The sequence below is a fragment of the Bos indicus x Bos taurus genome, chromosome 1 (assembly GCF_003369695.1).
Source record: "Bos indicus x Bos taurus breed Angus x Brahman F1 hybrid chromosome 1, Bos_hybrid_MaternalHap_v2.0, whole genome shotgun sequence".
NCBI classification, from domain to species: Eukaryota; Metazoa; Chordata; class Mammalia; order Artiodactyla; family Bovidae; genus Bos; species Bos indicus x Bos taurus.
Genome location: NC_040076.1, coordinates 52,942,751 through 52,966,365, shown reverse-complemented (window position 1 = coordinate 52,966,365; position 23,615 = coordinate 52,942,751). Strand labels below are relative to the sequence as shown.

Genomic DNA, 23,615 nt, shown 5'->3' with positions numbered 1-23,615 from the left:
CTAGACTTTCTTCTAACAACTAGGGATTTTCAAGTTATTTGAAATAAATAAGAAAGGGAAACAGTGAAATCTAAGAGTAAGATAAGGCCTGTCTGAAGTGGAGAGCACACTGGTTGTGGCACCCACAGTGAAGAAGAGAATCAGTGAGCAGCTATGAGCTTCTGGTTTTCCCTTCTGTGTATACGAGTTTCCATGATACATGCTTGTGGTCAGACTGGATTAATAGCCTATCAATAAGTTACTAAACTTGATAGGTGTTTGTAGACTTGATTAATAGCTTATCAATAACTTATTGAACTTGATAGGTGTTTGGAAAAGATGAAATAAGTAACCCTATGAATGTAGTGGAACAGTGAAAGGCAAAATGATGATACAGTCCCTTCAGCATTTAATTATGAAGATTGTGTTTCAGTTTGGCAAAGTGAAATGATAACTCCATGTCCTTGTAGGCCACAGGTCAAAGAGCTCTGGCATTTTAGAAACCTGTGTTTTGAGGAAATTATGAATTTATTATACAACCTTTTCTTTAAATGGACCTGTGTATATATGAAAACTTAATATATGAAAATGTGGCATTTTAAAATGGTGATGAGAGGATAGAATACTTAATAAATAGTGCCAAGATTATTAGCTATTCATCTTATGAGATAAAAGTTAAATTTCTTCCTCATGCTATTCACACACACACACAATCCAGTTGCATTAAAGAATTAAATGCAAAAATAAAGCTATAAAATCATTAGAAGATGCAGCATTATTCACAATAGCCAAGATGTAGAAACAACCTAAATCCCTATTGAATGAATGAATGAATGAATGAAGAAAATGTGATGTATACATTTAATGGATTATTATTCAGCCACTTTTTAAAGGAATTCCTGCCCTTTGTGACAACAGGGATAAACCTGAAGGACTTTATGCTAAATTAAATGTCAGCCACAGAAGGACAAATGCTGCATGATTCCATTTATAGGAGGCATCTAAAAACAGTCAAACTCCTAGAAACAGAGAGTAGAATGGTGGTTGCCAGAGTCTGGGAGGCAGGGGAAATGCAGAGTTGCTGTTTAGTGGTTATAAAGCTTCCATTAGGCAAGATGACTGAGTCCTAGAGATCTGTGTGATGTTCTGCCTATAGTTAATATTGTATTGCACACTTAAATATTTGTTGAGAGGGAAGATCTCATATTAAATGTTCTTCAGTTTAAAAAAACAATTAAAAGACAATATGGGTGGTAAGTCTTAGGAAACTGGCAGGCCAGACTTCCTGAATAAGTCACAAACCCCATCCAAAGGCATAAAAGGACTATGTTGATAAACTTGAAGTTAATACATCAACATTTTAAACATTTAGTGGCAAAAGCCAACATAAATGAAATTGGAACAAATTTGAAGCAGATACCAAAAAATAAATATCAAGAATATTAAAGGAAAATGTGTAATTCAATAATTAGATGAAAAACCTAACAGAAAAATGGACAAAGGACACAAGTGAGCAGGTCATTTGTTTTATTTTAAAATCCTCATAATTGATAACATGCTGTCATCACTAGTAAACAAGGACATTCATAATAAAACAGTGACACACTAGAAGTGTGCTAATATTAAATGTGAATGTAGAGAAATAACCTCAGACTGCTATTGGGGGCCAAAGTTATAAGTTTTTAGATACATACCTATAACCGATGCAGCAATTCCCTGCTCAGTATCCACTCTAGAAACACTCACATGTACGCAAGGGTGCACAGCATTATTTATAAAAGTAAAATTTAGGGGGAAAACTCAGTGATTATTAATAGGGAAGTGAATAAGAAAACCACATAATATCTAAGTCATAGACTAGTATTTCACAGTTAATTTCTAAGTGAAGTCATCTATGTGTGGGCTTCCGTGCTGGCTCAGTGGTGAAGAATCTAACTGCCAAGCAGGAGACATGGGTTCAATCCCTGGATCAGAAAGATCCCCTTGAGAAGGAAATGGCAACCTACCCCAGTTTTCTTGCCTAGGAAAGCCCACGTAGAGAAATAACCTCAGGAGGAGGAGCCTGGCTAGCTGTAGTCTTTGGGGTCGCAAAAGAGTTAGACAAGACTTAGCAATGAAACAATAACAAATCTATGTGTAGGCCAAAGTGGAAAAATCTCTGTGTGTTATTGAGTTAAAAATGTTGTACAGGGACTTCCCGGGTGGTTCAGTGGTTAAGAATCTGCCTTGCAATGCAAGAGATGTGGATTCGATCCCTCGTTGGGGAACTGAGACCCAAATGCCACAGAGCACCTAAGCCTGGCACCACAACTACTGATCCCGTGTGCTCTGGAGCCTGTGAGCCACAGCTAGGAAGTTGCACTGCAGCAAAAGATTCCTAGTGCCACAACTAAGATTCAACACAGTCAAATAAAATAAATATTAAAAAATATGAAATTATAAATCTAAATGTATATAATATTATACCATTCCCAGTAAAGAAAATGAAACTATTTCTACTGATACATAAGCACAAATATATGTCAGTACTTAGAAAAATGTCCAGAAGGAGCCACATCAAATTGATTATGGTGGTTACCTCTAGGGAAGGAACAGAGGCTGGGTATAATAGCCAAGGAGACTTCCGCTCTAGATGTAATAGTTGAATTTTTACAATGAATGACTTCATATATTATTACAATAATTTGAAGACTATTTAAACAAAATGTTATTACTCTGAGCAATTTCATTTGACAACTCTTTCCCTAACAGGAAAGAATTAGAAATGAATCAGATGAGGTCGAAGGTGGAGAATGAGAAAAGCCTGGTGGCTCAGCTTCAGAAGACGGTTAAAGAGTTCCAGGTGATCATTTATCAAATCCCTATGTGTATCTGTAGTTCAATCCCTGGTTGATGACTGGTGCTTCAGTGACAAATGTTCTGCCAAGGTAGCCAGAACCCTAGCCAACGATCGACAGAAGCAGGAAAGAATGCTGGTTGAGAAGGTAACCTGGCATTCTACAGATAGGTGACTCTGGGGAATATTACTTAAGCTTAGATTTCCTTATCATGAAGATAGTAAAAACAAATAGCTAACATGTTGAATGTTTGACAAAAACTGGGCATTGTACTAAAACCCAGGACATCTATATTTTTACTCATTAATCTTCCTGACAACGTTTGAACTAAAATGTAACTACAGTTAAGTGGTAAGCTCAGTGCCTGACCCATGGTATGCATTCAGTATTAACAATTTAATTTTTTATGATGATTAGTCTTTGCAATTGTAAGACAGTTACACTGAAAATCTGTTTTATAGCTACTTGTAGACTCAAAACGTTATTTGATAATGGGCAGCTATTTATAAGTTTAGACTATGTGACTGTTTTATACTATATTACCACATTATGTTGTTCAGTTGCTAAGTCATGTCCATCTGTTTGCGACCCCATGGACTACAGCACATCAGACCTCCCTGTCCTTCACTCTCTTCTGGAGTTTGCTCAAACTCATAGGAAGTTGGTGCTGCTATCCAACCATCTCATCCTCTGTTGCCCTCTTTTCTTCCTGCCCTCAATTGAGTCAGCTCTTTGCTTCAGTACTTTGCCCAAAGTATTTGAGCTTTAGCTTCAGCATCAGTCCTACCAATGAATATGCAGGGTTGATTTCCTTTAGGATTGACTGGTTTGATCTCCCTGCAGTCCAAGGGATTCTCAAGAGTCTTCTCCACATTATAAGTAATTTAAAACATATAACTCCTCACATATACATGGAGATGGGTTCTTTTCCTTTGGAGTTAGTTATCTCATTAATGTAACTATTACTCAAAATAATTTTGGAATTTTTTCCTGATTATTACTTTCTGAGACATTTGAGTCAAATACAGCCAGTCTCCCTGCTTTATGGATGTGCTTTCAGACAATATTTATCTTCAAGCAGTTGTCTATCATATTTACCAGACTTCTCTTCAAAAGATAGTTGATCCAAAAAAATGTTCAATTTATCCAAAATACAAACTTTCTTACCCTGATGACTTAAAATAATGTTCCAAAGATTATTTCTAAGGAAATGTTTCAGAAATGTTTGATCTGGTTAGAGTATTGTTTGAAATGAAGGTATTGTATCTCAAGATAACTAATTGTAAGGGGATCATGATTAGTTGGGTGTGGAAATCATAAATTTTTTAGCACCTCTGTCACAACTCATCCAGCTTAGATACCCTTATTTATTTGGTTCAGTCTAAAAAATTTAGCAAATTTTAGTTTCCTTTTAGCAATCATACTCTTACTTAATGGAAAGAAAAGTATATTCTAAAATATAAGTCATTCCTTTTTTCTTCTGCCCTAACCTACACCTAATTATTTAAGGTGATATTAATGACCATCATCAGTTTTACTGTCCTGTCCCACAATGATGCTATCAAGATTTGTAAAGCTATTTGCCCTTACAGCAAAAGACTTTTGGGCTCTGAGAATTCTTATCACTGCTCTTCTTTGTCTTGTAATTCTGCTTCTAATAATATCAGGTTACTACTCCAATTAATAATCCCATTCCTCCACCAATTTTAATTTGTTACTTCAACTTTCCTGCTACTTAAAATCACCTTCAGACTAAGAAATCAAGTAACCAAGTTTGTCAGAATTTGTATAAAATTAAATGGATGCTGTGTCTTATGAGTTAGCTGCTTGAACTCAGGGGTATTTAATCTGTTGATGAGATTTTAGCCAAAGTTGGCAATAGTTAAGGTTTTCAGGTAAATAAATTTCAGATAAATGAGGTATTGTATATAAAATTCATCATGTTATTTTTTATAAGCTCTCTTTAAAGTGTTTCCTTGTTATATGAAAGATATTTTCTAGTCCTTTGCAAAGTGCTCTTTATTAAAATGTCCTCTTCATGTATATAATCTAATGAAGTTGCTCATCACCATGGTCTGGGAAATTGGGAGGAATTACAAATTTTAATTCTGGTCTCAGTACTGCTTTGGAGCAAATTACTTAATTTCTCTGTATTCTATCTTCTTTAGCTATAAATGAGAACCAAAAGTGTTATGTTGTTTTGCTTAGTTTTGAGAAAAAAAAAAAACAGTAGAGCTCTTGAATATAAAATATGCTACAAGTGCTTAGTGAAAGTTAAAGTTATTTATTGCTATAGACTCAGATACAACTTTTGAAAGAAGAATTGGAAGCTGAAAGGACCACTCGAGCCAAGGTAGAGAGGGAGAGAGCTAACCTCATCCGAGAGCTGGAAGACATGAATGAGAGGCTGGAGGAGGCAGGAGGTGTCAGTTCGGCTCAGCTGGAGATAACTAAGAAACAAGAAACAAAATTCCAGAAGCTCCGCCGAGACCTGGAAGAGGCCACACTGCACTTTGAGGCAACCTCTGCCTCTTTGAAGAAGAGACACGCAGATAGCCTGGCTGAGCTGGAGAGCCAGGTAGAAAATTTACAACAGGTCAAGCAGACACTGGAAAAAGACAAGAGTGACCTAGAGCTCGAAGTGAACGATCTCCTGATCCATGTTGAACAGATGACCAGAGCTAAGGTAAAGAACATTTACAAGCTCTTCTTGAGGATTTAGAACATGGAAGTAGGCAGAGGAGGGGGAGGGAGAGAAAGTTAAAGTAAATTGGTGACTCAAAGTACCTGCTAATGGAAGCTAGAGATCTTCAGATTGGCTCAGTTCAGTTCAGTCACTCAGTCACGTCTGACTCTTTGCGACCCCATGAACCATAGCATGCCAGGCCTCCCTGTCTGTCACCAACTCCTGGAGTTCACTCAAACTCATATCCATCGAGTTGGTGATGCCATCCAGCCATCTCATCCTCTGTTGTCCCCTTCTTCTCCTGCCCCCAAACCCTCCCAGCATCAGGGTCTTTTCCAATGAGTCAACTCTTCACATGAGGTGGCCAAAGTACTGGAGTTTCAGCTTCAGCATCAGTCCTTCCAATGAACACCCAGGACTGATCTCCTTTAGGATGGACTGGTTGGATCTCCTTGGAGTCCAAGGGATTCTCAAGTCTTCTCCAACACCACAGTTCAAAACCATCAATACTTCAGCGCTCAGCTTTCTTCACAGTCCAACTCTCACATCCATACATGACCACTGGAAAAATCATAGCCATGACTAGATGGACCTTTGTTGGGAAAGTAATGTCTCTGCTTTTCAATATGCTATCTAGGTTGGTCATAACTTGTCTTCCAAGAAGTAAGAGTCTTTTAATTTCATGGCTGCAATCACCATCTGCAATGATTCTGGAGCCCCCAAAAATAAAGTCTGACACTGTTTCCACTGTTTCCCCATCTATCTGCTGTGAAGTGATGGGACCAGATGCCATGATCTTCATTTTCTGAATGTTGAGCTTTAAGCCAACTTTTTCACTCTCTTCTTTCACGTTCATCATGGGCTTTTTAGTTCCTCTTCACTTTCTGCCATAAGGGTGGTGTCATCTGCATATCTGAGGTTATTGATATTTCTCCCGGCAATCTTGATTCCAGCTTGTGCTTCTTCCAGCCCAGCGTTTCTCATGATGTACCCTGTATATAAGTTAAATAAGCAGAGTGACAATATACAGCCTTGATGTACTCCTTTTCCTATTTGGAACCAGTCTGTTGTTCCATGTCCAGTTCTAACTGTTGCTTCCTCACCTGTATATAGGTTTCTCAAGAGGCAGGCCAGGTGGTCTGGTATTCCCATCTCTTTCAGAATTTTCCACAGTTTGTTGTGATCCACACAATCAAAGGCTTTGGCATAGTCAATAAAGCAGAAGTAGGTGTTTTTCTGGAACTCTCTTGCTTTTTCCATGATCCAACAGATGTTGGCAATTTGATCTCTGGTTCCTCTGCCTTTTCTAAAACCAGCTTGAACATCTGGAAGTTCATGGTTCACGTATTACTGAAGCCTGGCTTGGAGAATTTTGAGCATTACTTTACTAGCGTGTGAGATGACTGCAATTGTGTGGTAGTTTGAGCATTCTTTGGCATTGCCTTTCTTTGGGATTGAAATGAAAACTGACCTTTTCCAGTCCTGTGGCCACTGCTGAGTTTTCCAAATTTGCTAGCAGAATGAGTGCGGCACTTTCACAGCATCATCTTTCAGGATTTGAAATAGCTCAATTAGAATTCCATCACCTCCACTAGCTTTGTTCGTAGTGATGCTTTCTAAGGCCCACTTGACTTCATATTCCAGGATGTCTGGATCTAGGTGAGTGATCACACCATCGTGATTATCTTGGTTGTGAAGATATTTTTTGTACAGTTCTTTTGTGTATTCTTGCCACCTCTTCTTAATATCTTGTGCTTCTCTTAGGTCCATACCATTTCTGTCCTTTATCAAGCCCATGTTTGCATGAAATGTTCCCTTGGTATCTCTAATTCTCTTGAAGGGATCTCTAGTCTTTCCCATTCTGTTGTTTTCCTCTATTTCTTTGCATTGATCACCGAGGAAGGCTTTCTTATTTCTCCTTGCTATTCTTTGGAACTCTGCGTTCAGATGCTTATATCTTTCCTTTTGTCCTTTGCTTTTCACTTCTGTTCTTTTCACAGCTATTTGTAAGCCCTCCTCAGACAGCCATTTTGCTTTTTTGCATTTCTTTTCCATGGGGATGGTCTTGATCCCTGTCTCCTGTACAATGTCACGAACCTCCGTCCATAGTTCATCAGGCACTCTGTCTATCAGATCTAGTCCCTTAAATCTATTTCTCACTTCCACTGTATAATCGTAAGGGATTTGATTTAGGTCATACCTGAATGGTCTAGTGGTTTTCCCCACTTTCTTCAATTTAAGTCTGAATTTGGCATTAAGGAGTTCATGATCTGAGCCACAGTCAGCTCCCAGTCTTGTTTTTGCTGACTGCATAGAGCTTCTCCATCTTTGGCTGCAAAGAATATAATCAATCTGATTTCGGTGTTGACCATCTGGTGATGTCCATGTATAGAGTCTTCTCTTGTGTTGTTGGAAGAGGGTGTTTGTTATGACCAGTGCATTCTCTTGGCAAAACCGTATTAGCCTTTGCCTTGCTTCATTCTGCACTCCAAGGCCAAATTTGCTTGTTACTCCAGGTGTTTCTTGACTTCCTACTTTTGTATTCTAGTCCCCTATAATGAAAAGGACATCTCTTTTGGGTGTTAGTTCTAAAAGGTCTTGTAGGTCTTCATAGAACTGTTCAACTTCAGCGTTACTGGTTGGGGCATAGACTTGGATTACCGTGATATTGAATGGTTTGCCTTGGAAACGAACAGAGATCATTCTGTGGTTTTTGAGATTGCATCCAAGTACTGCATTTCAGACTGTTTTGTTGACTATGATGGCTATTCCATTTCTTCTAATGGATTCCTGCCCACAGTAGTAGATATAGTCATCTGAGTTAAATTCACCCATTTCAGTCCATTTTAGTTTGCAGATTCCTAGAATGTCAATGTTCACTCTTGCCATTTCCTGTTTGACCACTTCCAATTTGCCTTGATTTATGAACCTAACATTCCAGTCCCTATGCAATATTGCTCTTTACAGCATTGGACCTTGCTTGTATCATCAGTCGCATACACAACTCGGTATTGTTTTTGCTTTGGCTCCATCCCTTCATTCTTTCTGGAGTTATTTCTCCACTGATCTCCAATAGCATATTGGGCACCTACTGACCTGGGGAGTTTCTCTTTCAGTATCCTATCATTTTGCCTTTTCATATGGTTCATGGGGTTCTCAAGGCAAGAATACTGAAGTGGTTTGCCGTTCCCTTCTCCAGTGGACCACATTCTGTCAGACCTCTCCACCATGACCCGTCCGTCTTGGGTGGCCCCACACAGCATGGCTTAGTTAAACAAGGCTGTGGTCCATGTGATCAGTTTGGCTAGTTTTCTGTGAGTATGGTTTCAGTGTGTCTGCCCTCTAATGCCCTCTCACAACACCTACCGTCTTACTTGGGTTTCTCTTACCTTGGACAAGGGGTATCTCCTCATGGCCACCTCCCCTGACCTTGGGCATGGAGTAGCTCCTCTAGGCCACCACCTCTGACCTCGGGTGTGGGATAGCTCCTCTCTAGATCAGGTCTAATCTCAGGCATTGCTAAAGTTCCATGACCATCCCCTGAAGGTAGCCTGTGGCTTCTGACCTTATTGGAATTCCAGTCTGTGTTCCTTGTGGGTCTTTCTAGTGATGACACAGTAGGTAGGCTGGACAAGGGATGCCACTAACTTGTACATGGTGTGTGTCTCTCTCTTTTTTCAGTTGGAGGATAATTGCATGACAATGTTGTGTTAGCCTCTGCTGTACAATAACCAATAACACATATACACATGTCCCCTCCTCTTGTGCCTCCCCCTCCCACCCCATCTCACTCCTCCTGGTCATCACAGAGCACTGAGCTAAACTCCCTATGCCATATAGCAGCTTCCCACTAGCTGTCTACTTTACACACTGTAGTGGATATATGTCAGTGCTACTCTTTCAATTCATCCCACCCTACCCTTTCCCTCCCTGTGTCTACAAGTCTGTTCTCTATGTCTCCATCTCTATTCCTGCTTTGCAAATAGATTCATCAGTGGTGTTTCTCTCTTGAAGGATGGCTTTGAGTTGGGAGCACTCCAAGGAGGGGGCTCAGGAACTTTAAGTCCATCCAAACAAATGGTACAAACAGCTTTGGGGGAAGTTAAGAACTTTTTCTCCTTTGTGTCCTCTGGCATCTCTTTAATAAGCCAACACTAGGAGAATTTTCACATGTTCTTTCTTCACCGAGTCCATTAATCTCTACTCTGCCAGCTCTCATCTCAAATGACTAGTATCAGATCACAGGTAAGAACCTCCTTACCTTCTGGCAGTTGAGAGGAGCTTTGATTGAGGCCATGCAGAGCAAATAACCAGTGCCAGATTCTTCCTGTGAGCAGAATCTGTAGTCATCTGGGAAGACAAACCAACAATAAAGCTTGATCTTTAAGGACGACAACCATAAAAATGTACGATTTCTTCAGAGATACTGAGTGACTCCTGAAATATTTAGCTTTAATTTCCTTTAAATAGCACATTGAATAGAAACACAACTACCCCACTTTTCCTTCTCTTTCTTCCTCTCCACTCTCCCTGCCATCACACCTTCAATTATCATAAAATATAAATCTAGTGAAGACTTCGGACCTCTCTTCCTCTGTCTCTTCTGTATGCTGCATTTTGTTTGGATTCTGTCTTCAACTCAGCAATGAAAACATTCTCACTCCTTGCCCTTGTAGGTTTATCTTCCTTTATCAGTGCAAGTGAGCACTAGAAGACCTTACTCTTTGCCCCTCATTCATCCTCAGGAACTCTTCTGTTGCTATACATTTTAGTAGTAAGTCATAAAATCATAAGACCATTGACAGATTCACCATAAATCCGTACTAATTATGTATTAATTTTATACTTACCAACTTCCTCTGGAATTTCATTGCTGCTCAGAAGTTCTTTATTCTTCTAACTTGTTTTATTTTAAAAGAGAAACAAAAATCCTTCCTCAGACTCCAACCCTGCCTTCCTGAATCCATCCTTTTACTAAATGTTAACACTTAACTGATAAGATTAAGACCATTCATTATAACTTCTCTCTTCACCTTATAATATATTCACTCAGCCATTTCTTTCATTCTTGCTCCAAACAATAAAATATTCTTCCACATAACCATTATCCACATATTAAAAAACAAAAAACAAAAAAAACAGACTTTTCCATACTAGGGTTAGTATTTTGAGAGAAAAGCAAAGCCTGTCCATGTCTGTCTTAATTTGATTCCTTGACCAAAGAGTAATGTTCTATTTATCTATTGATATGTAGCAAATCCGGAGAAGGCAATGGCACCCACTCCAGTACTCTTGCCTGGAAAATCCCATGGACGGAGGAGCCTGGTAGGCTGCAGTCCATGGGGTCGCTAAGAGTTGGACACGACTGAGCAACTTCACTTTCACTTTTCACTTTCATGCATTGGAGAAGGAATTGGCAACCCACTCCAGTGTTCTTGCCTGGAGAATCCCAGGGATGGGGGAGCCTGGTGGGCTGCCGTCTATGGGGTCGCACAGAGTCAGACACGACTGAAGCGACTTAGCAGCAGCAGCAGCATGTAGCAAATCACCCTCAAAACCTTGAAGTTAAAACAATATAATTTATTATTTTTCTCTCTTGTTTCTGGGGCTTGACAGGCTTAGCGCAGATGGTGGTTGTGACTCAAATCATCTGAAGGTTTATTCACTCACCTGTCTGGCTCTTGGGCTGGGATAGCTAGACAGTTGAGGGCTGTTTGGAAATGTCTCTTTCCTTATGACCTCTCCATGTAGCTAGCTTGGCTTTCCTCACAGCGTGGTAGTCATAGGGGAGTTGGACTTCTTACATCGTAATTCAGGGCACTAAAAGCAAGTATTCCAAGAGACCAGAAGCTGCAAAGACTCTTGTGAGGTTGGCTTGCAATACAGTGGAGTGATTCTGTGTGACTCCCAACAGTGATGAGTCACAGGATAGGGTCTACACATGGGTGTGGATACTAGAGAGTGTGGCTCACTTGTGTGCCTTGTTTGGAAACCAGCTCCCACAAGTCAGTGTATATCTCACTACCTCCTCACTCCTTTAACCCCTGCAACGTCTTTTATTTCCCCTTTTGTTGGGCTTCCCTGGTAGCTCAGACAGTAAAGAACTGCCTGCAGTGCAGGAGACCTGGATTCCATCCCTGGGTCAGGAAGATCCTCAGGCAATCCACTCCAGTATTCTTGCCTGGAGAATCCCCTGGATAGAGGAGCCTGGTGGGCTACAGTCCATGAGGCTGCAAAGAGTCGGACATGACTGAGTGACTAAGCACACATCTTAAAAGTAGTTTCTTAATTGGTTCTTGCAAAGATCAGTAATGTCTCTCTTTCCTCAAATTAGCATGTCTAAAGCCAGACTTACCTCTCCTGAAGCTGACATATAATTCCTATGGATGTTTTTGCCACCAGCACCCTGTTCCTTCCATCACCCAGACTCTCAGCCTAGAACTGTGTTTCCTCTCTGTTCTTTGCTTTCCAATCAATTCTTAGAGAAGGTCAATTTTGTACTGTCTTGTAATTTTTCATTCCATTCCCACTCATATGTAAAAATTTCATTATCTGTTAACTGGATTATTGCAGTGTTTTCTAAATTATCTTTTTTTTCCCAATCTTTTTAAAATAGTACCAATATGAATATTTTAAGAGATGCATGGCTCTGTGGAATCATGTCCCTGCTTCAGAGTGAACTCCACATTTCTGCCCTTTAAGGTACCCTATAGCCCATGATCTGACTCCACTCCTCGTGCCAGTTTTAGATTCTAGAACTTTGTTTCCTAGACCCTCTACTTTAGCCATGCTAGAATGCCTGCGTTCCATCAAATATCCATTTTCCCACCAATGTGCCTTTTCCAAACTGAACTGTGTCTCTGGAGTGCTCAAGTTCAACATCCCTGATTAAAATGTTACCTGAATTATTTTCTGAATTCTTGTAGCACTTTTGGCATCCCCTTTGCATTGCCACATTGTAATCTTTTCAGTTTGCTTCAGTAGAAGACATCTCTAAGGTAGAAACTAGATCTGATTTTACTCATGTTTACTAAGTGCTTTCCATAATCAGTACACTCAGTTACTAGCATCAGTTTTTTACATATGCCTCTTGGGATTTCTGTGGCTCATAGATTTAATCATTTGTTCAGGGTCACAAAAATTATATGGTGGAGATGGGCCTCAACCCCCAATCCTGTGTATGTCTGTGGGTGATGGCATTCTGTTGCTGCCTTACATATTTCTTGGTGGGATAAATTGACTCTGTTCACTCTCATAGGCGTATACATTATGCTGAACTTTATCTTGAATTGTTTACTTCATCTTTTCTTGAATTATAATGCCAGAAATGCCAATACTCAGTGGTACAGTAGAAACCAAAGCATTTTCGAAAGCATATTAGGCTGACAGAGAGGCCCAGGGCAATTTAGAAGTTATAGGCAATCTCACAATTATCTTGATTATTTTGAATTCCCATTGGTTCCTGAATTTCTAGGAGGCAGCATTTTTATGCGTCATTTTAAGAACCAGCTTCAGAATAAATGTGCATTATTCCATTAACCTCTTCCTTCTTGGTATCAAAATTTAGTGTCTATCTTTAGGCTGAAACTTGAAGTACTTTTGAGGGTACCACCCTTTGAATGGCATGCCCCTGTCCAGGCCACCTTTAGATAAACAATCACATTGCCTTTGCAGATCCTGCTTATGAAAACACTTTTTCAATTGAAAACACAATACCAATGTTAGTGCCATGGATAACTACCAATTGAGGCTGTGCCTGAGGGCGAATGTCTTATGCCTGCCCAGTAGCTGCCTGCTCTGCAGGTGTGCACAGCCATGCAGGGCTTAATCACACAGGCTTCTCTTGAAACCAGGGAATTCTCTGGCTCCTTTGCTTGCCACTCCCACAACACTGACTAAGCTGTCTTATGGAGATCTGTGTTCTTTCACCCTCAGCAAACAGGTGTGCAGAAGAGCACACTCCTGGTCATAAGCAGAAGTGGCATTTCTCACATCTGGCTGTCTTCCTCCTGACCCAATTCATAGGTCATTTATTATTGGAGTGAACATAAAACAAAAATGGTTCACATAGTCATATTTTTATTCAGTTTCTTCCAGAATCCATAGATTGGATCTGGAATCCAGTTTCACACAGGATTCACGACAATTTCAATCAACTAGAATGTTAAGTTAATTAATCCTTAACATTTCCTTTGTTATTACTTGATATAACAGATCCTTAGGAATCTAGTGTCTGACTTTTTCTTTTCTTGCATCAGTTCAAATCCTATACCCAACACATACTAGCTGTGTGAATTTGGGCAAGGTATTTAGCCTCTCTGACCATTTCCTCATTTATAAAACAGAGGCAATCTGAGTTCCTGAGGAATACTGTGAGGAAAATGAGTGTGCCAACTTTGACTGTCAGATTACTTTCAGAAGTAGTAAAGCAAACATATTCAACAATCAAAATATTTGAAATTACAGACTATTTAAAAAGTGTTGCCTGGGTTTTTTCTATAGCTTCTAGTGATAAGTGGAGATTGTGGGTAATTGAGTGTGTCTGGCATTTAACATCATTGTTCTAACCTTCGTGATGTACAGAAAGCTGATTGAACCTCTGGCAGGTCTGGTTTCATATCCACCACCTGGCATGGGTGTGCTATGGAATATCTGTGAGTAGAATTACTGATATTTCTTGTCAGTCTCCGAATGGCCTCTTCCTTTGTTTGCTAATCAGTGGATAATATGCCAACCCAGTTAAAAAAAAAACCAATTTGGGGGTTGAGGTTCATAGGGAAAGCTTGAATGTGACCTCTAAGTAAACTTTAGTGGGTCTGTTTGCCAACCTCTCACTAAAGTTTGTAGTAATTTGAGTCTCCTATTTTGTGTCAAGCTCTGTATTTGGCCTTGGGGATATAAGATGTAATTTAGGAGTCTTCCAAAAACAGTTAGAATAGTCATTTCTAACTATAAAATAGAGTAAGTTTACAGAGAACACTCTTCATCACAGCACAGGCTCCAGCTGGAGAGCTCCAAAGTCTTTGCTGACTCAGAAGTTTCCCAAAGGACTAAACCTGGCATCATCCTGGAGATGTTTCTCTCCCTTGGCCATTGCTATATCATGAAAATTAGTTTAACGTTGAAAACTATTAGACTTACCACCAGATTTCACAGTTTTCACCATTTTCTTGAAATGCCATTGATGTGATCCTTTCTTTGTCAAAGTAATCTCCTTCTCTCTTCTTCTTCTCTCTTGCTATCCCTTCCCCTACATCTCCCCTCCTTTTTCCATAGCACTATTTCTTTATAGAGACAAAAGTCTCATACGGACTGAGAACAAAACAGAAAAACAGCAATGTAAAATCCGTAGAACTGTGAAGTACCACGTGTCATTTTATGATATCTGACCATATTAATAATATGAATGAAAATTACAGCTAGGTAAAGGGGCCAGCACCATCTTACATTTGGAAGCTCTTGGTCCTGAAAATATTGAATTTCAAAGTCATTGGCATTAGTTTTCAGTGTGGCAAAAATTTGATGATTAGATTGGTTACTTAAACCAGGTAAAAGTGCATAGGTCACTTAGCATATCATTTTCTTTAAACATGAACAACCAATTCTGAGAAGTTGGAGTTTGGGATTGAAATGATAACCCAGCAGGGTAATCATGAGCCTGCAACCTTAATGATTGGGAGGGTCCAGTTGTTTTCGCAGTTCAAACTTCTATTATTACACTGCTGTATCTCAGATTCATCTGCTTTCTCCTGTCCTTCTTGGTCAACCCTCTGGACTTTCCTTCCTCCTCCATCTTTCCCATCCTTTCTTTCCCATCCCTCTGAACTATCCCCTTGTTTATTGAGCTCCTAATATGTGTTAGATACTATTCTAGACATAGGGGGTATAATCTGTTATCAAATGGAATCTCTATCCTCATGAAGCTTATAGTCTAGAAGAAAAGAAAGATGGTTAAATATATAATGTCAGGAAGTAATTATATACTTCATCAGTGTTTGACACATTTCCTTCTTCTGAAAAGCAAAGAATTCTAGAGACATTCCCCAATACCAGATACTTGTTTCTCCATTAATACCTATAATTTGAAAAGTTTGGGCCGCCTAGGGGCCCAGACTCTGAGTGTATTTTGCTGTTTAAAATTAGCAGACATGGTTTTCCAATGCTAGCTGTGACTTTCAGGGCAGAGGAGAGCACAAGGGTCCCAGGAACCACCCCTCCCTCCCTTCCTTATGCAGCTAATTCAGCATGTTCTCTATAAACCATGTCCAACCTTCCCCTCTCAACTTGTAGGCTAATGCTGAGAAGCTTTGTAGTCTGTATGAGGAACGCTTGAAAGAAGCAAATGCAAAACTGGATGAAGTGACTCAATTAGCAAATGACGTGACAGCGCAGAAGACAAAGCTACGGAGTGAGAATGGTAAGTAAACTTTTGGTGTTGCTTCACTTACAAGTCTCAAGCCCAGAAGAATGGTAGAGAAACCACTGAAATGATGATCCAATCACTGAGTCTGGGTGGGAATTTAAAAATTCTAGCGGGGTGGTGAGGCCCTTGATGTTATCTTTTCCAAGACATGATCTTGTCTGGGAAGGATCACCTCTGTGCCACCTTGAAAGGCCTTGCCCAACTCTCTTCCATGAAGCGGAAAAGCAATATGCAGTTGACTGGAGTAGCTTTCATGATCCAAGGATGGTAGAGACTATCCACACAGTCTATAAGACATGCCACTTTATCATATCTACCTCACTGAAATAGGCATTTCCCCTAATTTTCAATGAGCCCACACCTATTTTTTATATTTATATTTTTTACAAATTGAAGTATAGTTAATTTACAATGTTGTATTGATTTCAATTGTACAGCAAAGTTATTCAGTTACATACACGTATGTGTGTATGTATTCCTTTTTCAGATTCTTTTGCATGAAAGATTATTACAAGATATTGAGTATAGTTCCCTATGCTATATAGCAGGTCATTGATTACCTATTTTATGGGCAGTAGTGTATATATATTAATCCCAAACTCTGAATTTATGTCCTCCTTGATCCCTGCTCTCCCCTTTGGTAACCACAAGTTTGTTTTCTATGAGTCTATTTCTGATTTGTAAATAAGTTCATTTGTATCATTTTTTTTAGATTCCACATATAAGTGGTATCATATGATATTTGTCTTTTTCTGTCTGACTTCACTTAATATGATAATCTCTATATCCATCCTTGTTGCTTTTGTTGTTGTTGTTCAGTTGCTCAGTTGTGTCCAACTCTTTGTGACTCCATGGACTGCTGCATGCCAGTCTTCATTGAGTTGGTGATGCCATCCAGTCCTCTCGTCCTCTGTCGTCCCCTTCTCCTCCTGCCTTCACCTTTCCCAGTATCAGGGTCTTTTCTAATGAGTCACCTCTTCACATCAGGTGGCAAAAATATTGGAGATTCAGCTTCAGCATCAGTCCTTCCAAAGAATATTCCGGACTGGTTTCCTTTAGGATTGACTGGTTTGATCTCCTTGCAGTCCAAGGGACTCTCAAGAATCTTCTCCAACACCACAGTTCAAAAGCATCAATTCTTTGATGCTCAGCCTTCTTTATGGTTCAACTCTCACATCCATACATGAGTATCTCTATATCCATCCATGTTGCTTTAAGTGGCATTATTTCATTTTTTTTTTTATGGCCAAGTAATATATATATATGTGGAGAAGGCGATGGCACCCCACTCTAGTACTCTTGCCTGGAAAATCCCATGGACAGAGGAGCCTGGTAAGCTGTAGTCCATGGGGTCGCTAAGAGTTGGACACGACTGAGCAACTTCACTTTCACTTTTCACTTTCATGCGTTGGAGAAGGAAATGGCAACCCACTCCAGTGTTCTTGCCTGGAGAATCCCAGGGACAGGGGAGCCTGGTGGGCTGCTGTCTATGGGGTCACACAGAGTTGGACACGACTGAAGTGACTCAGCAGAATATATATATGGGGCTTCCCTGATGGCTCAGACAATAAAGAATCTCCCTACAATGTAGGAAATCTGGGTTTGATGCCTGGGTTGGGAAGACTCCCTGGAGGAGGAAATGGCAATGCGCTCCAGTATTCTTGCCTGGGCAATTCCATGGGCAGAGGAGCCTGGTGGGCTACAGTCCATGGGGTCACAAAGAGTCAGACACAACTTATATAGTATAGCCTTAAGTCAAGGAGCATGATCCCTCCAGCCCTCTTCTTTCTCAAGATTCTTTTGGCTACTCAGAGTCTTTTGGTTTCCATACAAATCTTAAAATTTTTTGTTCTGGTTCTGAGGAAAATGCCATTGGTAATTTTATAGGGATTGCATTGAATCTGTAGATGCCTTGGGTAGTATGAACCTACACCTCTCTTTTGACCTCTTTGCTATGTTTTGAAAATATCAGGCATACTCCCACCCTAGAGTCTTGCCCTGACTATTTTTTCTGTGTAGAGTACCCTACTCATCAAGAAAAAACTTAAAGATGAGAGTTAATCAAATAGATCTGGGGGAAGTCAGGATAGGCCTTGTTGGGAAGGTGACATTTGAGTACTCTCAACCAGTTTTCTCCATGTGCTTCTTTTTTCATAGAATTTAATACCTTCAAAGAAACTACATGCTTGACATAATAAATAAGTTTGTCTTGTCTCCATCTGCCACAGTGTAAGCTACATGAGGGCAGGGGCCTTTATTATGTCCACTGATATGTTAGTCATCTAGAGCAATGCCTGCCATTTGCTGGGGATCCTCAAACATTTGACCAGTTAAAATTAGAACAATGTTCTGTGGCTTATTCTTAACCATCAACCACTATTAATGAGGTTTTCCCCCTCTATCTTTTACATGATGGCAATCTATTTGAGGTTTTTCTTTTTAAATTCATCATGAGCTTTTTTGTATCTTGTATAGTCATTATGAGTGTTTCTCATCCATCAATTAGATGGACAATGGTTACTTCATCTTGCCCTGTAACTTGCTTGTCTGCTATGAACAGCATGTGGCTAGCTGTTTGTCTGTAATTAGAATAATTTTTAGTAATATATTCCCAGAGATAGACTTCCTAGGCCAATGAAAATAAACAATGTGTTCTTGATACCCAGAGGCACTCACTTTAAAAAGACAGTGGAGGCCATTTATCCTTCCAAATGAAGGCCATTTATCATTCTGCCTGTGGACACCTCTGTTTCTAGATGCTAAATCTGGTTGTTGTTGTTCAGTTGCTCAATAATGTCAGACTCTTTGCGACCCCATGGACTGCAGCATGCCAGGCTTCCCTGTCCTTCACTATCTCCTGGAGTTTGCTCAAACTCATGCCCATTGAGTTGATGATGCCATCCAAACTATAGATTTGGAACTCTAAAAGAGGGAAGTGTTTTAGATTCTAGCAGGGACACTAAGCAGGACTCTTCTCATGCTGATGACAGGGTGTGTGACACTTGGCCTCAATACAAAACCCCCAATTTGATCTTTGGTGCCATTTAGGATATAGTCTGTGTGGGGACCGTGCAGTCTGGAGGCTAGGCTGGAAAATGACTGTATGTCTGTGCTGAAGGAAGTGCTGTGTACAATTTGTTTGATAGGCATTACCTACCTCCCTCTACTTATTGGTATTAATTTTCTATTCACTTTTTTGATGAGGAAATTGGTGGGTGAGTGAAATGAAACTGGATCTGAGATGATAATTCTGCTTAGGATGCAGGGCATTTTATGTCCTCCTTTATTCTCGGCTTTACCTTTTGGCTCTTGTACGGATTAAATTTTAAGTATATACCTATCCAAACTCCCCTCCTCTCACTAGGACGATGGTCCAGATTTTTGATGCTTTTTTTCTTTTTTGCTACTATTTCCAAAGTTTCTTTCTCATGCCCTGTCCTGTCCACTGATTACAGTCTGCTTTCAAAGGAGACCAATAGTAAATGTGATCAGTTAAGCCATGTTAAGTGGATCCCAGTTCTGTAACATATGTGTTATGTTAGTCTCAACCCCTTAATGGATTGGCATTTCCTCAGAATACTTTTAAATATGATGTGTGACCTAGAGTTTCTCAAAGTTTGGTCCATGGAACCCCAACAATCATCAAGGCTCTTTCAGGGGAACTAAGTGAGAGGTTAGAGCTCTTTCATTCAATACTAAGATGCTCTTTGCTCTTTCAGTCCTTTTGCTGCTATTATAGATGGTGCGAAAGCAATGATGATTAAAACTGCTGGAGCCTTAGCACAAACCAAGGCAGTAGCACCATGCTGTAGTATTAATCATTGTATTTGCTGGTATATACTCAAAAGTTTAAAAAAGAGTCCGTTTTACTTAAGAATGTCCTTAATGAAACAGTAAAAATTAATTATATCTCAGCCCCAAGTATATATCTTTTTAATATTCTGTGTAACAAAACAGAAAGTGTGCATAAAGCACCTCTGTTTCATACTAAAGTAGGATGTGTGATTGTTTAAGTTCTGAGCTAAACTAGCAATTTTTCAGGAAGAATCGTATTTACTTGAAAGAATATTTGACAAACTATGCTTATTCAGACTTAGATATTTGGCAGATATTTTTTTCAAAAATGAACAAAGTGAGCCTGTCACTCCAAGGGAAACAACTGACAATATTTGTTGCCAATAAAAGTGGAGCTTTTAGGTAAAAATTAGATTTTTTTCATGAGCTTGATGGCTCTCAATTCTTCAAGACTCCCCCGCCTCTTTTTTTTATTGTGTATAGTATTAGTTTCAGGTATATAATACAGTGATTCAGCATTTCTCTGTATTACAAATTGATCAACACAATAAGCCTAATAACTATCTGTTACCATACAAAATTATTTCAATACCATTGACTATAACCCTTATGTTGTACATCATAGCCCCATATTTTATAACTAAAATAAGAAGTTCATACCCCTTAACCTATTTCACTTAACTCCTCCATCCTCTTCCCCTCTGGCAGCTACCAGTTTGTTCTCTGTGTCTGTGAGTCTGTTTCTATATTGTTTTGTTTGTTCTTTTTTTTTTTAGATTCCACATATAAGTGAAATAATATGTTATTTGTCTTTGTGTTTCCGTGTCTGATTTATTTTATTTAACATTATACCTTCTAGGTCCATCCATGTTAATGCTAATGACATAATTTCATTTTTTCATGACTGAGTAGTATTCCATTCCATTCCATTGATCTATGTGTCTATTTTTTATGCCAATATCATAGTTTTCATTGCTATAACTTTGTAGTATAGCTTGAAATCAGGTTGTGTGATACCTCCAGCTTTGTTCTTCTTTCTCATGATCGCTTTGGCTTTTCTGGGACTTCTGTGGTTCTATACAAATTTTAGGGTTATCTGTTCTAGTTTTGACAAAATTTTTGATAAGGGTTACATTGAATCTGTAGATTGCTTTCAGTAGTAATATTTTTTAATGATATTAATTATTCCAGTCTATGAACATAGAGTATCTTTCCATTTACTTGTATCTTTAATTTCTTTACTCAATTTCTTATAGTTTTCCAAGAACAGGTCACTTAACCTCTTGGTTACATTTAATCCTAGGTATTTTATACTTTTGATGTAATTGTAAATGAAATTGTTTTCTTCATTTCTCTTCCTGATAGTTTGTTATTAGTGTACAGAAATGTATCTGATTCTGTATATGGATTTTGCATCTTATAACTTTATTGAATTCATTTATTAGATCTGATAGTTTTTTGATGGAGGCTTTAGGGTTTTCTATGTATATATCATATCATCTGCAAATAGTGAGTTTTTTTCTCCCTTTCCTATTTAAATGTCTTTAAACCCCTTTTTATTTGTAATTGCTGTGGCTAGGACTTCTAGTACTGTGTTGACTAAAAGTGGTAAAAACAGACCTCCTTGTCTTGATTCTGATCTTTGAGAGGTCTGACCATTGAGTATCAGGTTAGCTGTAGTTTTGTCATAGATGATATTTATGATGTTGAGATATTTTACCTCTATGTGTCCTCTGTCTCTCTCTTCTCCTTCTGGGGCCTCTCTAATGCAAATGGTAGTGTGCACGACGTCCCAGAGGTCCCTTAAACTAATCTCTGTTAAAAATTCTTATTTCTTTTTTCCTGTTCTCATTGGATGATTTCCGATTCCTCATCTTCCAGACTACAGATCTGTTCTGCATCTTTTAATCTGTTGTTGATTCTCTTAGTGCGTACTTTCATATCAGTTATTGTAATCTTTCATTCTGATTGGTTCTTTTTTATATTTTTGTTGAAGTTCTCAGGCTGAGTTCACTCAGTCTTCTCCTGAGTTTAGTAAGCATCTTTATGAGTATTACTTTGAATTATATTCTTATATATTGCTTAGCTCCATTTTATTTAGTTCTTTTTCTGGAGTTTTGTCTCGTTCTTTCATTTAGAAAGTATTCCTTTTTCTCCTCACTTTGCCTAACTCTATGGTTTGCTTCTATGTATTAGATAGATCAGCTCCATATCCCAGTCTTGAAAGAGTGACCTTATGTGGAAGGTTTCTGTGGGGCTCCGTGGCACAATTCCCATGGTCACCAGAGCCTCTTGTTACTGAGGTTTTCCCTCTTTGGGCTGTGTTCATTCTCTTATGTGGTTGGGCCACAATTGCTGTGGGCACACTAGTTGGGGGAGCTGGTACCAGGCCTGGCTGGCTGCATCGCTTGGTTGTGACTGCTGTAGATGTGCTGTGGATGGAGCTAACTCCCAAGTGGGAGCTCCTTTGAAAGGAGTGCTGATGCTAGCCAAGATGTCCCACCAGGTCATTTGGTGTAAGAGCCACTTTGGAAGGGCATTGGTGCAGCTCATGCCACCTGTTTGGTGGGGCAGTCATGGAGTGGCTTTTGAGGGGCATGCTGATCCTCAGGGGAATGTTGGGGTGGAAGTATACCCTGTTAGCCAGGTTGATTGAAAGTAACAGAAATGGTGCCCACCAGCTCTGGGCCAGCTAGGTGGCAGAAGAATTAATAAATAAATGAATTAAAATGTGACCACAAGTGCTTCTGCCACTGGAGAAAGTTCTGCCAGATCCCTGCCCTCTAGCGTACATCCTAATAGTTGTCAATATTGGCCATCTCCTCCTTTATGACTCAGGTGTTTCTCAAGCTATTGCCTCTGCACTGAGACCTGGAGGGAGTTTGTACGTGAGCAGTGTTTCAGTTTCCCACTGCCTTTTGGCTTTCCCCACCCTAAGCCCTGCTGCTTTTCACAGCCAGAAATTATGGAAGTTTGTCTTCCCCGTGCAAGTACATTGGGCTGAGGAGCCTGATGGGGGGCTTGGACCCCTCACTCCCTAGTGGGGACCTCAACAGTTGGGATATCCCTCTCACTTATTAGTGGCCTTAGTGGGGGTGCATGTTCTCACTAGACAATGTCTCTGCCCTCTTCCCCTTCCCCATATGGCCTTTTAGTTATAGAAAATCTGTTCTGTTAGTCTTTAGGTCATTCTCAGAGATAGTTGTTCTATATTTAGTTGTAGTTTGGTGTATCTGTGGGAGGAGGTGAGCTCAGGATTTTCCTCTCCTCCATCTTGATCTGAACCTTAAAGGCTTTTTTTATGAGATAAGTGGTGATGTTAACAAGTATGATTTTATTTTATATTGTGTGATGAAATGTGTTAACATTTGAAAAATCTGCATAATTGAGTAAACATATATTTTTCAAATCACCACTACTTGGTGCTGCAAAATGATATATGGGTAAAAGATCCATTCAAAATTTAAGACCGATCCATGAATTTTAATGGAACAGAATAAAAAATTTCATTTGTTTGGTTTATACCATTAACCCTTAGGAAACTTCTATTTGTTGAGTTTTGGTATAGCATCAAACAATCATCACAATTATCTGAAAAAACTATAAAAATACATCTCCCTTTTCTAGCTACTTATGTGTGAGAGGCTGGATTTCTTCACATGCTTCAACCAGAACAGTTGGATTCCTCAACCAACTGACTTTTATTAAGCCAGAGAGTTTTTTAAAATGTAAAATAAGCTGATTTTTCTCACTAATTTTTTGTTTGTTTTGGAATACATAGCTTTGCCTCTAAAAACTGTCACTTCTGTTAACATGTCTTTAAGATTTTTATCTTTTAAAATGAGTAAATACGTATCTTAAATTTCTCTTTTATTTTCAAATACACTGTTAATAT

The 23,615-nt window shown here is 39.3% G+C and overlaps 1 protein-coding gene across 1 annotated transcript in view; it reads left to right on the top strand.

Moving 5' to 3' along the window:
• MYH15 (myosin heavy chain 15) overlaps window positions 1-23,615 on the top strand; it is a 159,670-nt gene that overhangs the window by 92,289 nt on the left and 43,766 nt on the right. Inside the window, exons 26-28 of the mRNA XM_027514018.1 lie at window positions 2,731-2,821; window positions 5,113-5,502; window positions 15,793-15,919. Coding sequence (XP_027369819.1) covers window positions 2,731-2,821; window positions 5,113-5,502; window positions 15,793-15,919 — 608 coding nt within the window. The remainder of the gene's footprint in view (window positions 1-2,730; window positions 2,822-5,112; window positions 5,503-15,792; window positions 15,920-23,615) is intronic.